Source organism: Podarcis raffonei, chromosome Z (assembly GCF_027172205.1).
Source record: "Podarcis raffonei isolate rPodRaf1 chromosome Z, rPodRaf1.pri, whole genome shotgun sequence".
Lineage (NCBI taxonomy): Eukaryota > Metazoa > Chordata > Lepidosauria > Squamata > Lacertidae > Podarcis > Podarcis raffonei.
In genome coordinates, this window is record NC_070621.1 from 35,508,377 (window position 1) to 35,523,358 (window position 14,982).

General features: G+C 39.3%; 1 protein-coding gene across 6 annotated transcripts in view; it reads right to left on the bottom strand.

The window, feature by feature from the left end:
- Positions 1 to 14,982, bottom strand: part of DIAPH2 (diaphanous related formin 2) — a 343,566-nt gene that overhangs the window by 100,206 nt on the left and 228,378 nt on the right. For all 6 annotated transcript variants that reach the window (XM_053374498.1, XM_053374497.1, XM_053374496.1 and 3 more), the window contains one exon: positions 5,044 to 5,179. In XM_053374498.1, coding sequence (XP_053230473.1) covers positions 5,044 to 5,179 — 136 coding nt within the window. The remainder of the gene's footprint in view (positions 1 to 5,043; positions 5,180 to 14,982) is intronic.

The window sequence follows — 14,982 nt, forward strand, 5'->3', positions numbered from 1 at the left end:
GTGCCTCCATGGACAGCTGTGAGTCCAAAATGACTCCCAGGCTGCGCACCTGGTCCTTCAGGGGCACAGTTACCCCATTCAGGACCAGGGAATCCTCCACACCTGCCCGCCTCCTGTCCCCCAAAAACAGTACTTCTGTCTTGTCAGGATTCAACCTCAATCTGTTAGCCGCCATCCATCCTCCAACCGCTTCCAGACACTCACACAGGACCTTCACCACCTTCACTGGTTCTGATTTAAAAGAGAGGTAGAGTTGGGTATCATCCGCATACTGATGAACACCCAGCCCAAACCTCCTGATGATCTCTCCCAGTGGCTGCATGTAAATGTTTAAAAGCATGGGGGAGAGGACAGAACCCTGAGGCACCCCACAAGTGAGACCTGATGAGAAGCTCTCTCAGGAGCACTCTGAATGAAAGCTAAGCAGACAGAAATAAGCAAAGGGACTTAACTTTCAGTGGAGCATCTGTACTATAAAGTGTGTGGAAGTAACACCTATGGTTCAATAAAGATGCAATCTACTGCTTCCTTACCTTCCTTCAAAGGTACTTGCTACAATCCATTTCCCTACTCCTAACCTAGATTATTTCCAGACTATTTTCATGTGTAAAAATATTCACTTTATACGTGTGTGTGTGTGTGTGAGAGAGAGAGAGAGAGAGAGAGGGAGAGAGCGAGCGCAAATGACAAGGCTTTACAAGTTGTACATGATCCTGTATAAGATCACAAAATTGAACAAAACCTAAAAAACATTTAAGGCTAATTCCATACACAGAAATGGAACCATCAGATACTCACACACCAACCTGTGCAATCCAGACTAACATGTGCCACAAGAAAAGAGAAACTATTGCAAGGAGTCCTACAGAGCAATTGCTCAAGTGAAGGCAAGGTTAGGGGGCACAAAGCAATGTTGTGTCCATAATGTTTCTATGACTGCTATACTGTTCTTTCTCAGTTGTTCTTCGTGCCACTTATCAGTTGAAGAACACATTTGTGAAATGCTCTCCCCAGGGAGGCTAAAGATATGTAATGAAGGTGCCAGAAGAAAACATTTCTCTTTAACCAAGCCTTTGGCTGACTGAACATACCATGACCTTTTAAATGGAGGTGGGCATTATTCATTTGTTTTGCTTTTGTTTTATTGTGTAGTTTGTATTTTCATTTTGTATTTTTATGTTTGGATGTGATCTTCAGATAAAGGATGGTATACAAATTTTATTAATAATGATAATAATACCAAATTGTGTTTCTCTGACAACCAACACTATACCCCGCCTATGGAGTCCATTTGGTGCATTCTGCTACTAATAATCAGGTGTAAAGTAGAGAAGTATAGAGAAAACAAGTGATGTCTAGGCATCTTAGACTCAGATAATTATTTACAAACGGCTTAGGTGCATGGTAAAACTAAAGTTTATGCTGTGAACATTGTCTCTTCTAATGCTGTGGTAATGGGGTGTATCAGTTGTATGCATCCGTAAGCAGAAGGCAATACTGACAAATTTAGCTATAACTAGGGTTTCTTTGCACTGGACTGTTAAAAAGGCATGAACATGTTGCATTCATTGTGTAAAGGGCTACCAGGGCCAGCCCAGTACATTTTGGCACCCGTGGCAAACCACAAAATGACGCCCTCCCTCCCCCACTCCCCGCCAGAGAACAATGAGTGAGTGAAGATTGAGATCATGAATGGGGTTGGGTAAAGATTTACATTGGGAACAAGGGTGGGAAAAAAGCATCAGCACCTCCTATTCACCAAGAAGCCACTGTAAAGATGGCATGAGAGGGGGGTTGCCAAGGAGGCGTGGATTCAGCCTCCAGGGAATGCTGTTGATGCCACCGTGGTGGTGGCAGCAGGCAATTCATTCCTGGGAGGCTGGATCTGCTGTACCTGTGAATCCTGTTGCCTCAGGGGTGGGCCAACTTTGAGTACAGGGAAGCTATTAGCAATACTGTCATTGTTAATATTAATATATATATGAGCTTATTAAGTGACTTGTGATTCAGCTTTTGGGATTCAAATGTTTTTTCAAAAGTAAAGTACCTTGACATCCCAGATAGCTGTCAGCCCCCTGTAATGAACTCCATTCCACTGTCTTCATATGTGCTAAGGGAATGTTAATATACCTTTCAAAACAATTAAATCAATACTAATTGTGACTGAAGCAGCTCATTCTTCCATTTATCCTTGCACTGCTAGTTAAAAAGTAATTTTAATTGTCATGGTAATCAGATATAATGGAGACATTAAATAACATTTGCATCAAAATTACTGCCATCGAATTTGCTCTTCTTAAAAGGCTATGTATTTATTGTCCCCCCCCACTCCACACACACACACACACACACACACAATTGTTATGTATGCTGAGTTACACATCTAGTTTACTCTAGCAGATATTCAGATCAAATGTGCACTTGTTAACAGGAAGGCTGTTAAAAGTGTTTCAAATTCTTGCCATTATTCAATCCTTTCCCTGGCCATTGGACTGCCAGATGAGATCGTTTCTTATATGTCCTTTGACAAAAAGATGCTAACGGGCAATTAACCCCTTTTGAACATAGCACATTATGTAAAGCAACTCAGCTTTACATTACACAAATTTTTTATTAATGCCTCCTTTAGGGTCCAGTGTCAAAAAGTCATGGTGGATATCTAATTGGGACATAGAGATAGATGATAAGCAGTGGAATACTCTATGGAAAAAGCCTCCATACAGGTCTTTGTCAGCTCAAACTTTCTTTAATGTTAGTACATGGCTGGCACCTTACTCTGCAACAGCTTCTGTTTGTGCACCTAGGTATATCATCAGAGGGGCTGCCACATAGTTGGCACCTATAAGCACATGTGGTAGGATGTCCTAAGGTTGAATTTTGGAATAAGGTGTTTTCTGAAATCTCTTTAATAACTAACTAAACTTCTGATGCATCTTTCTACTTGTGCTTTTGAAACTATATATGGAAACAGAACAGGACTTGGAATGTAAGTCACAACAGCAGCCCAGAGCTCCACTGCCAAATCCTGGAAGCTCTTCAATCTTAATAATTTCGATTGCTGATAATCTAGTCTGGCAACTTGTCTGCCTTGAAAATATATCTCATGAACTAAAGGTTTCTAAAGTGAGGATCTCAGAATACTGGGTTTTTAAAATTGTTTTTGCTATATGACATGATTTATTTCTTATACGAATATAGCCACTCAATGTCATCTAAGACTTTATATAAACATTGTCCTCAATAAAGATGTAATTCACAGGTGAAGAATACTTTTATTTTTACATATCTCATTTGTAAAAGGGAATCTTTGTATGATTCAATACTTCATTATTCATTTTGTAATCCAGCCAGTAATGCTTTAAGGTTATTTTTTTTATTACTTGTTTTCTTTACTTCTGTTATGTTTGTAGTTTTTAACAAAATCAACAAAATATTAAAAGTGGGGAGAAATTCAAAGTGGAAGTAAAATAAATAGCAAAATTTAAACATGGAAATGGTCCAAATATAGTGTCATGGTGCTGTCAGGCACGGAATGTCCAGAGCGACACTGACAAGTTAGGGAAAGTTATGTCAATCAGTCCTACATCTCTCAGGTACTCCTAGGTGTGCACCAAATGAGGCAGTTGCTGCAACAAAGAGGCCCCACACTCAACCTCTGCTTATGTATCTCCCCTTTCTGAGCTACGCCTGGGTGTAACCTTTGCTCCTCCCGCTTCAATCTCTTCTGGTTCTGGGAGACAGTGGAGAAGGAAAGGTGGGGGCAAGAGGAGGAGGAGGTGTGAAAGCCCATAGCCCAACCTATCTCTTCCTCCTCAACAGGTAATATAAATTGGGAAGGGTAAAAAACAAGCAAGGGGCTATGCTTTGTGATAGGCATCATACAAACAATAGCTACAGCATTAGAGAAAAACTTGGGTGCAGCAGCATGTATTCTTTTCTCTTTTTTAGAGCCTTGAGTCAAACAGCAAACCACTAGCTCATTTATGCAATATTAGACTATGAATCTAAGGTGCTGCCTTTCTCTAAAATAGAAAAAAGATACTTTAATGTGCAATGTTTTTATTCCAAATCTCATCTAATTGGTTCAAATTCTGAGAAGTCCTGTTGCCTCAATTCACCCTAATTATAAGGCTTGTTCTACCATTCAACTAATACACCTTGGCATCTTACATAAGATTTGTCAAGAGAGAAATGTTGTTATTTTTGCTCGAACTGAATCCTGTCAGATTTGCTCACTGGGTAGAAAAGACAAGTCACAGTCACACACTGAGCATTTTTATGTGTTTTATGATTGGGATGGATTAAGCTCTGCCTCACAACAGAACTGAAATGATCACAGAAGGGAGAACAGCAAACTGCAGGGTGAAGTAATCTCTCGTTCAATCTAATTCATATTTGTGTCATCTCTCTTCTCCGTTTCAGGAACCCAAAGGGATGGAAAATAAAGCATGCATTTCAACTGTCTTTTGGAACTCTGCAAAGCACAGATATTAGGGGCCTATTGATTCTTCCTCTCCTTTCCTTCCTGCGCCCATTCTCATAGAATGCTGATGTACACATTATAGTGTCATTTCAACTAACCAGAAATCTTAACGTAAGGTTTTCTTTATCATATCCAATTGTCAATCTGTAGTGAGGCTTGCAGCTGAACCAGCTCTTGAAAGAGCACTGCTGAGAGCGCATCCATTTATAATGGGAAACCTTCAAACTACAGAAGAGAGATGTTAACTGCTGCACACCCACTATTATAAAGATGTTTGTAGAATAAAAAATTAAAATACTGCAGTGATTTTTAGAACAAGTAAATCCATTTAAAAACACACACATTTAACTGTACCAAAGGAAAACAAGTCAATAACTCAATACAAAATGCTTTGGAAAAGACTGTAAGAAATGGCAGTGGAAGAAGGAACAAAAAAACTAGATATGGAGAAGATGCCTGGACATGCTATCTCTTTCTGCACCTTTAATGCAGCAATTAAGTCTTTTTTACAATTGAGAGTGGTCTTAACCAGATCAGATCTATTACAAATGCTTACTTACCTTTATTCATGTCAATCAGTTGCTTCTTCTTCTGTTGCCGCTCCAGTTTCTCACGTTCTGCTTTTTCTTTTGCTAGCTTGGCTCTCTTAATTTTCTCCTCCATCTCTCTTCTCTTGTTATTTTCCTTCAGTGCCTCCTGCATTAGGAAAGTGAAACACAGTGTTTTTCCATTACTTATGCACAGCAAATTGAGAAAACCTTGTTTGTGTATAGACCTGAGTTGTATTTTAGTTGCCTGGAGAAAAATCATGTCGCCTTTGAAGGTGCCAGGTGAATAACAGTTTTCTAACTAACAATAAAAAAACACCCCTTCAAGTCTTTCTGCCTTTCAGTCTGAAAATTTTTTGACATACAAGCCTATCCAGAACAGAAATTCAAAGTAATGGAAAATAAATGCCTATGTTACAAAATTATTAATGGATGACACCTTGAGCAAGTGAACAAGTCCCCCATCAAGTACAGATAAACTTCAAAGTGAAGTTCAGAAATACATTGTGCCCACTCAAACAACAGACACTTGGTATTAATCTACTATGGCATACCTCCAAAGGAAACAAAAGAACATGTAGCGGTCCATACATGCCTAAGAAAATGTACAACTTCTGTATCCTGACTATGGTTTCAATATAGCAGAAACATGGAAATATCTTCCTAATGCAAAGTTCTTTCTTTGGAAACTTACATTTGATGAAGTTTTAAATCAACAAAAACATTGCTAGTCTTTTCAAATGAGTTGTAACCACTACCAACCAGTTTTCTTTTGGAATGTGTCTAACTAGTGCACATCACAAACAATAATTTGAAATGAAAAGAGAACTAATAAGTTTAATATATACAAAACCATCTTTGGGGATCTAGCAGGCAATTATGACCATACACATGTGTGGTTGTTTTTTTTTTGGGGGGGGGTTGCTCTTAGGTCCTGGAATTAAACCTTTTAAAATACACATAAAGGTTCTTATGGTCTGGATCACACCAAATGGCCGGTTTCCACTCTTGCACTGCAATTTTTTAACTTACTTATGGGATCTCAACAAACCATAGTTTTCTGTTTCATCCACAGTGGTACAACAATGTTGATGCCATAGCTTGCCTTGTTTGATTTGCCAAATAAGAAATTGTAGCACAACAGGAAAGAAGGGAAGAGGAAAAGTGAACATATAAGCTGAGGTTTAAGCCTACTTATGCACATTATGTTACACTAGTGGCCAAAATTGTGGAAACCTTTTGGAGAAAGTGTATTTCTGAGGTTTGATGGCTCATAACACCACTTTGTTTTGGAGTAATACCATAAAATTATACATCAATGGAAAGATAATCTAATGAAGAATATAATGCAACAAAGTTTGTTCAATTATGTGTATTCTATCAAAAGCTATAGCCAAATAACCAGAAAAATGAGTATTTAGAGAGCCAATCAGGTGTCAGCTTGTTTTGGCAATGATGGTTCATAACACCACTTTTATTTGGAGTAAGCCTTTAAATTATTTATCAATGGAAGAACCTAGAACCTTCTCTTTATGTTCTATATAGGTGTCATAAAAACACACCTTAAAGGGTAGCTTGTAACACACCAAGGAATGCACTCACAGATATGCCTTCTCAACTTCAGTCAAGTGAAAACTCTACTTCCTACAGGAGTTCTATCTGTGCAGTGAAGCACATGGGGAACTTGGTCAGTATGAAGGTTCTGAGTCCTTCCAAACACCCGCAGTTGGTCACCATTTTAACAATTAAATTTGCTCTTATGTTGTGCCCATTGGGTGGATATCAAAACTCATTGGTAGGATTTTATTATTATTATTATTATTATTGCACCTAGTAATAACAACTGTGCCTTTTTAGGTTTTTAAAAATAAACTTCCACAAATGCTTCATGTCTTTGGAAATCTCCATAAACTGATATAAGCTACTCTTATAAATTAAAACTCACCCTGAATTAGAATGTCATTAAAAAAAAAGTTGTAAGAGAAGTTAGCCAATGCCAGGTCTGCTCATTTGTCAAAGAGGTTTTTGGTTGTCTCATCTAGGACAACTCAGAAATATTTAGTGTCTTTGCTGCTGTAGTGACTGATTTGTCTATAGTGAATCTGACAGGAACAGAAAAGTCTGTGCTAGAAAAACAGACCACAATGTAGTGTAGTATATAAATTAAGAAGGAAGCCAATTAAATGAAGTAAGCAATTTAACAGTGGGGGGGGGGGAGAGACACTTGCAAACACATTCCAAATTGTGTCACCTGCCTTTATACTTGTCTATCTAAAGGTGAACAACAGTAAATATAAATGTTAAAATGCCTTGGGTCAAAAAGCCATTTGAATCTCCCTTGATGAGCTTTGTGGACAAACTTACAGGAGGTGAAGTCTAATATTAGGATTCAGAATGTGCATATAAGACCAATAAAAATGCTAAGCTTTTTCTTACAAAAATAAAATAAAATCCAGATTACCTCTTTATCTGCCTATTTCATTCAAATTATCTTCTCTCTCTAAGGGTAAAAGGCAATGAAAACGAATGCTTCTATTAGCATGGATGTTTATCCTTTAACAAAGTCGGGTGCTACTGAGACCAAGTGCTTTCTCCAAAGTAGAGTTACATTTTGAAGCAACTGAAATTAAATGTATAGTAAATGCATTTATCTCAGAATCTTTTTCCAGGGTAAACAGAAAATCCAAACCTCACAAATAAGATAATATTTTATTATATTTGGGAAATACAGCTAACATGAAAGCTTCAAAACCAGAGGAAGTCCCTCAGGGTGAAGTGTTTAACATAGGTGCTGTTCTGAGACGCTAGTTTTGAATGGGCATAGCCTTCTTGGATATAAATGAGCAAACTGAAATCACCCACATTGCAGTCTGTATTGGCATAGCCCAGCAACTAAACTTACTTTATCTTTCCCAAATTACTGTTTATTGGTTTTTGCTTTCAAAGTCTCCTGTTAAAAATTCTACTTTCTATCCAGGATGCTAGGTTGAGGGAGATAAGAACCAAGAAAAACAATAACTTTAGAGCAGTTGTTAGGAACCCTTTTTTCATGCAAGAAAAAATAATAATGAATGAACAGCTAAGTAGACAAGGTTGGTGAGGCTATATCACTGAGTCATTTAGAAAACATATTACATATAATTGGGTAGAAAGGAGAAAGGATTAAGTGCACCAAAAATTAGTTGGGAAAAGCATTTGATGTCCAAAAGAGGGAATACTTTTATGTGTTATTATAATTTTATCTACTTGCTAAATCAGATACACACACACACACACACACTCCTAATGATTAAAAACAAAACAGAAGAAAGATCATAGTAACAAAAGCAGAAGTTACAACAAAAACAAGCTTTAGTTTTTTTGTGTTAAAACTATCTGAGATCTCATGCGAGTTTAGCTGAAGAGAGAAGTATCTCTTTTTCTTGGGAAATTGGTTAGTTGTGGTATTTACTATAGCTGCAACCTACTGAAGTAAGCAGAAAAAAGTCCATGTTCCTCCTTTTCTGTTAGGATTCACATAAATATACCTCTAATATTCAACAGAGTTGGCCTTGTTGCTTTCTAAGAAGAAAAATTAATGGGTTTATCATATACGCTATGTCCTGAGGTTTGATGAGCAAAGCTTTGCAGACCAAGGCAGTTATGGGGGAAAATCTCTGAAGTAAAATATTAAAAATAAGCAGAAAGGAACTGACTGTACACACCTCCTTGGATATTAAATATACAGTCAGGTACTGTGCATTATGCACTTATATTAAAGATTTGTTCTACTCCAAAAGGCTTTTCCTTCAAGCTTGCCTAACTCACTCTGTCCCCACACCCTCCTCAAAAAAGCTCAGAATATGTAAGAAGAGGAAAAATGCATTTCCTATCACTGCTCATTAGTACAATGTACAATGGCTAATAGGAAGTTAATGTGTAACATATGAGGGCCCAGGGTGAAAATTTCTAACCTGTTATTCATCCAGTTCTGGATAGTTTTAGTTTTATTTCACTCCTTTTGCACCTGAATATCCTAGTAATCTCCTTGAAGTTAATTACAAATTCAGATAACTTAGTTTGTTGAGCAACAAGACAAACTAACAACAAAAATACCCTAAGCAAGTAGTATCCAAAGCGGCAGATAAACTGTGTGCTTCCTAGTCAGGGGGCATGAAAAAAAGAGAGACCAACAGACTCTGCTTGCACTGAACCTTCTGGCTTGTGTGGAAACATCACATCTGACATGAAACTTCAGAGAAATGTCAAAAAGGATTATGATTCCTGGCACACCAAGATATTGTGATAAATTCAGCTGGGGAATGAACTTCACTAACTGGCAGGTTGCTGATCTAGAAGCAGCAGTATGGGACAGCAACTCAGCAAAAGTATTCAATCTGTAATGATCTAAATATGGCCTTTAAGTAAAATGCTGTGTCCTCAGCTCAGGGGTATTCTTAGATCCATTTGAGTCACAAGTGACAAAGAGCACCTGCTACAAACTTCGGCTGGTAGCCTTGCAAACTAGCTTGGATGGAAATAGCCAGGCTTTGATAAACTTATGCAATTGGTTGCACATGGGACTGCCTTTGAAAACAGTATACAAATTGCAGCTAGTGCAGAATGCATCAGCTAGATCTTTAACTGGAACTAGAAGGCATAAACATATAATACCAGTACTGGCCCAACTGTACTGGCTGTCAATTAGTTTCCATGCCTAATTCAACAGCCTTAGACAGCTTGGCACCAGTAAACATAAATGACCATCTTTCCTTATATTAACCTGTCCACATCCTGAGATAATCATCTGAAGCCCTTCTCTGCATGCCACCTTCAAGTAAGGTTTGGAGAGTGGAGAGGACAGTACAGGCCTTCTGTGGAAAACAGCCCTCTCTTTATTGGATTCTCTATGCATACAGATCCCACCCCAGCACCAACTGGGTCTCCATTAAGGTGGAAGGCAAATGCACTTTTGTTTTCCTGGGCATTTGGGCAGCACCAATGATATGACTGTATAGTTAGATTTGATTTAAAATGTTTAGGTGATTTTGTTGTTGCATTTGTAGTTTTATTGTAAACCACTTCTGAATTTTATTAGTGAGAAGCAGTGTACAAATTTAATATACCTAAATTTCTGACTTGCATAGTGCTTTTACAACATATACAGCAGAATGATATCCCAGATGAGTAACTGAAAGGCACACAAACAACTTTTAGAAGATTTAAGTTATTTGAAGATTTTAAAGAAATGAAAACTTTCAGATGGTTTAGTTTGCAGTTACTTTGTATTATTTATTAAAAAGAAAAAAATACTTTCTTTGCAAGATGGCTCACACACAGGAATCATGCCAGATCAACAGGCTGGAAGATGAAAGGATAGCATTCAGTGTTTTTAGTTATCTTTTTAAAACCTAGCCCAGAGAAAAGTAATGATCAAAAGTAAAGGTTTTCATTCTTTCTGGTAACTTCATTGCAGATTCTTCAGAAATAGTTGTAACTACGCTTTTTAATTATATAGAAAGACCTGCAAGTTTCAAATATTTTGCAATGCACATGATGGATTTTCTCGAGTGCTGTGTACTGTTACCTAAATGACTTTCTAGCCATTGATAGAATTATTTATAAAATCATATTTTTCATATGAACTAGTATTATTGAGGACAGAAAGCATCATCAACACCATCCCAACCAAGATGATGATGATGAATTATTATTATTACTTTCTTGGTAGTGAAAACTAAGGAGACCTGAGAGAAAACAGAAGAGAAAGTGCATCATTGCTGCAAGTTTATTACTTGGAACATAAGTTGAGTAAGCAGGATACCAACTCTATTGATAAGAAATGTGTGTGGCATGTGCTATGCTTATTGTTATTTATGTACTTATTTATTTACTGCCAATTTCTTTTCCTATACTGTCTTTAAAGGAAAAAGTATTCCCAATACATTTTACATGTGCCCCCACAAATAATAATAATAATAATAATAATAATAATAATAATTACAACTACTACTACTACTACTACTACTATTACTACTACTATACCCTGCCATCTGGCAGGGTTTCCCCAGCCACTCTGGGCGGTTCCCAGAAGAATAGTAAAAACACGATAAAACTTCAAACATTTAAAAATTCCCTAAGCAGGGCTGCTTTCAGATGTATAACATACAATTAATGAAAGCAGCAGTGTAAACATTCCATTTCAACATGAACCAAACATAAAACAGCAAAAACTACTGTTTATAAAATGCAGAATATTACGAATTAAATTAAAAGTGAACTGAAACACACAGGATTTTAAAGCCCATTTAAACATAGCTGGGGAAAGGGTTGGGTGTTTCTCTAATGAAATGGCATTTCCTAAGGATGGGACAATGAGCATAAAACATCCTTCTGTCTATTGTGCTGACCAACCTGATGGATCTTTGTGGCAGCTTCATATAGCTGAAAGTAGGTCTTCAAATGACCTTTAAAACCCTAAGTTGCTTGGGATCAGGCTAACCGACACTTTAATTGGACTCAGAAAAACACTAGCAACCAGGGCAGGTGTTACATGCTCTAATTGCTTGCCGTATTTTTCGCTCTATAGGACGCAGCAGACCACAAGACGCACCTAGTTTTTAGAGGAGGAAATCAAGAAAAAAAAATTTATTTCCCTCCCCCCCAGCCCCAAAGAGCAGCGGACAGACTGCGCACAGCCTGCTCGCTTCTCCCAGAGCTTCTCGGGGCTGCTGGGGGAAGCCCGGGTTTCCCCCCAGCCCCAAAGAGCAAAGAAGCCAAGACAGAGAGTGGGATCCATCCCGCTGGCTGTCTCGGCTTCCTCTTTAGCTGCGCGCAACCTCTTCAGCCGGGAGAGGCTGCACAAGGCTATGGCAATTCCTCCACCTCCCGCAAAAGCCCACAGGAGCCGCACACCCTTTAAGGAGCGCGCAGCTCCTGCAGGCTTTTCTACAAGGAGGGAGAAGGGACTGACTGGCTGCGTCAGCCCCTTCTCCCTCCTGGGAAAAAGCCTGCAAGAGCTGCGCGGAGCTTGTGTGAGGCTCTTGGGGGCTTTTCTTGCCTGCCTCCCCCCTGCATTCGCTCCATAAGACGCACACACATTTCCCCTTACTTTTTAGGAGGGGAAAAATGCGTCTTATGGAGCGAAAAATATGGTAGCTCCAAGAACTTGCCAGGTCCCTGCATTCTGCACCAGTTGAAGCTTTAAACAGTATTTAAATGCAGCCCTATATACAGCACATTGTAGGTCTACTTTGGGGGGGGGGAGATCTAAAATCAAATCTTCTCTTTCAAGCAAGGAGTGTTGTGCAAACTGCATTCTTATCAAGTTGTTATTTATTTCAATGGAAACATGCATGTATCTGTATTGCCTTGACATTATGCTACTTCCAGTCATTCTGCATATATTTACTAATGCAAGCATGTTTACAAGTCTTTTTAAAAAGTGAATACATAAAAAACACTGACAGTTGTGGCATTTCACAAATAGAAGGTGATGAGAAAAGTGCATCCCAGTTTAGCCGCCTTCAAATATGCTTCATTTAGTTTTGTAGATCTCTCAAACCAACTAACCCGCTGTGCACGTTTACCATAACCCAACATTTCCTTTGGCTGATGGTAGGAATTCCTAGCACAAAAAGATGTGCTTAATTAATTCATTCATTTGATGCAAAGTCACTATTGCAGCCCACTGTCCTCTTGACTTACAAGCAGTCATCTGTAAATCACCCAAACACATTGTGGTGTTTGCCCTCCTAGGTGTGTGACATCATACTGGGTTCATAAGGAAAGGGTTAACTAAGTGTAAAATGACAAACCTATAGGAACCCAAGGGGAGGAGTTAAGAGTTATTAAGAAGTGAGTCTGGAGTTAGAGAAGAGAGAGGGAGGATAAGTCTATGGGTTGGGCTAGTCTGATGTGAGAGAGTGAGAGAATCTGTTAAGAGGAGTCAGTCAAACAGTTGAGATAATCAGTCAGAAGGTATTAGGAAGGTATAGGCTGGTAAAGAAACTAAGGTTAAGAAACTGACAGGAATATTATCTGAGAAACTATAAACTTGTTAATGCTTATAAAATAAACTTGTTTATTTGGTTTAATTTTAACAACTGTCTGGACTCAGGGTGTACCCGAGAGTAATGGGTTGGTGGCAGTGGGGAAGTGAGCAGTGGTGGCACAGGGATCAATAGACTGTCAAACGTCCGGGGGCCCTGTGTGATCGCCACACACATCTCTCCTGCTCCCCACAAAATGTCACTGCTTTTATTTGAGATTAGGTATGGTATGCAAGTGCCACTTTCATTACTATGCTAATAGAACTCAAGCTATGCCTGAGCTCCACCCAACTCTCAGATTTTATCTACATTTGTTTGAAGAGATTGTTCCTGCCTTTTTCCTGAATCTTCTTGAGAATTGCCATTGGAGGATTTGTAACATTAACTTTGACAACTTAGACAAGTGTCACTAACTAGGGATTTGGAGAACTTAAAAAAACATTGGATTGTGTGCTTTGTAGTGTTTTCCAATCATAAAGCTAATGTTTCCAACTTGATATCTTCCAGTGGGGAATTTCAGTGAAATGTGCCTCACATTCTTAATCATTCTATTTTTAACACAGTCACCTACTGTATATACTTGAGTATAAGTCAACATTTTCAGCACATTTTTTATGCTGAAAAAGCCCCCCTTGGCTTATACTCGAGGGAGATGGGCAGTGGCGATGGAGGGACGAGCAGCCCGAAAGGAGCCCTTTCTCGCCTCGACTCCCACCACCGCTGCCTGCCTCTCACAAGGGCAGGCATAGGAGCCGCGGTTGGGAGAGGTGCTGCGCTGCGCCTCTCCCAACCGCGGCTCCTATGCATGCTCTTGCAAGCGGCAGAGGCGGCGGCGGAGGAAAAAGCAGCCTGAAAGGAACTCTTTCAGGCTGCTCCTTCCTCCTCCTCTGCCTTTGCCGCTGTCGGCGGCAGAGGAAGAGCAGCCCGAAAGCAGCCCTTTCGGGCTGCTTGTTCTTCCTCTGCTGCTGCCGCTGCCACCACCACCAGGTCAAGTCAATAAGTTTTCCCACTTTTTTGTGCTAAAATTAGGTGCCTGAGCTTATATTTGGGTCAGCTTATACTCGAGTATATACAGTACTTACCCCTGAATTATAAACTTCATAGCATGTCATTTCCCAAAGAATCTCAATTTGTGATTAGGATTTTTTTTAATATATCCTAAACTTGTTTACTAATCAGAAGCACTTTAATATCAAATGAGTTGGACCATTCTAATAAATTTATTCATTTATTCAGTGCTTTCCCCCCTAGAAAGGTGTTGGTACTCACCATGAAGTTGTTACAGTAAATGCCACACTTTTTAACAAACAAAAAAAAAAAAGGAAAAAGAAAGAGGTGCCAGTACTGCAAACCCTTGAGTGCCTCCTAAAAAAGAACTGCATTTATTAAATAAAGAAAAGACTGTTTAACTATAACCCTCCTAACGAATTAGTAGTCCCACCTGAAACAAATGCCAACATGCAAATGTCACAAGTAAAAGATTTGGAGGAAGCTGAGTGGAATCACAGTGGAACATAGTGTAGGCATAAATACAGATGCACAGGTTAATGGGGAAACATCTGTGCTATACTGCTTTGCCTTAAATGTCTCCTTCAATGTTTGTTCAATAAATGTCCCATTCTTGGTTTTCCAAAACTGGTAACCATGCACAGATGCCTGTGATGATGGTAAACATATGCACCCCATAAATACACAGGATACCGTATTTTTCGCACCATAGGGCGCACCGGACCATAGGGCGCACCCAGTTTTTTTGGGGGGAAATAAAGGGGAAAAAATTATTCCCCTCCCAGGCGCGGGGCTGGGGCGGGGGAAGCTGGAGCTTCCCCCGACCCCAGCCCCCAAACAGACAGCTCTCTGCAAGCCGTGGGAGCGCTCCCACAGCTTGCTGAGAGGTCCGCGAAGCCTGGGCGCGCTGAGC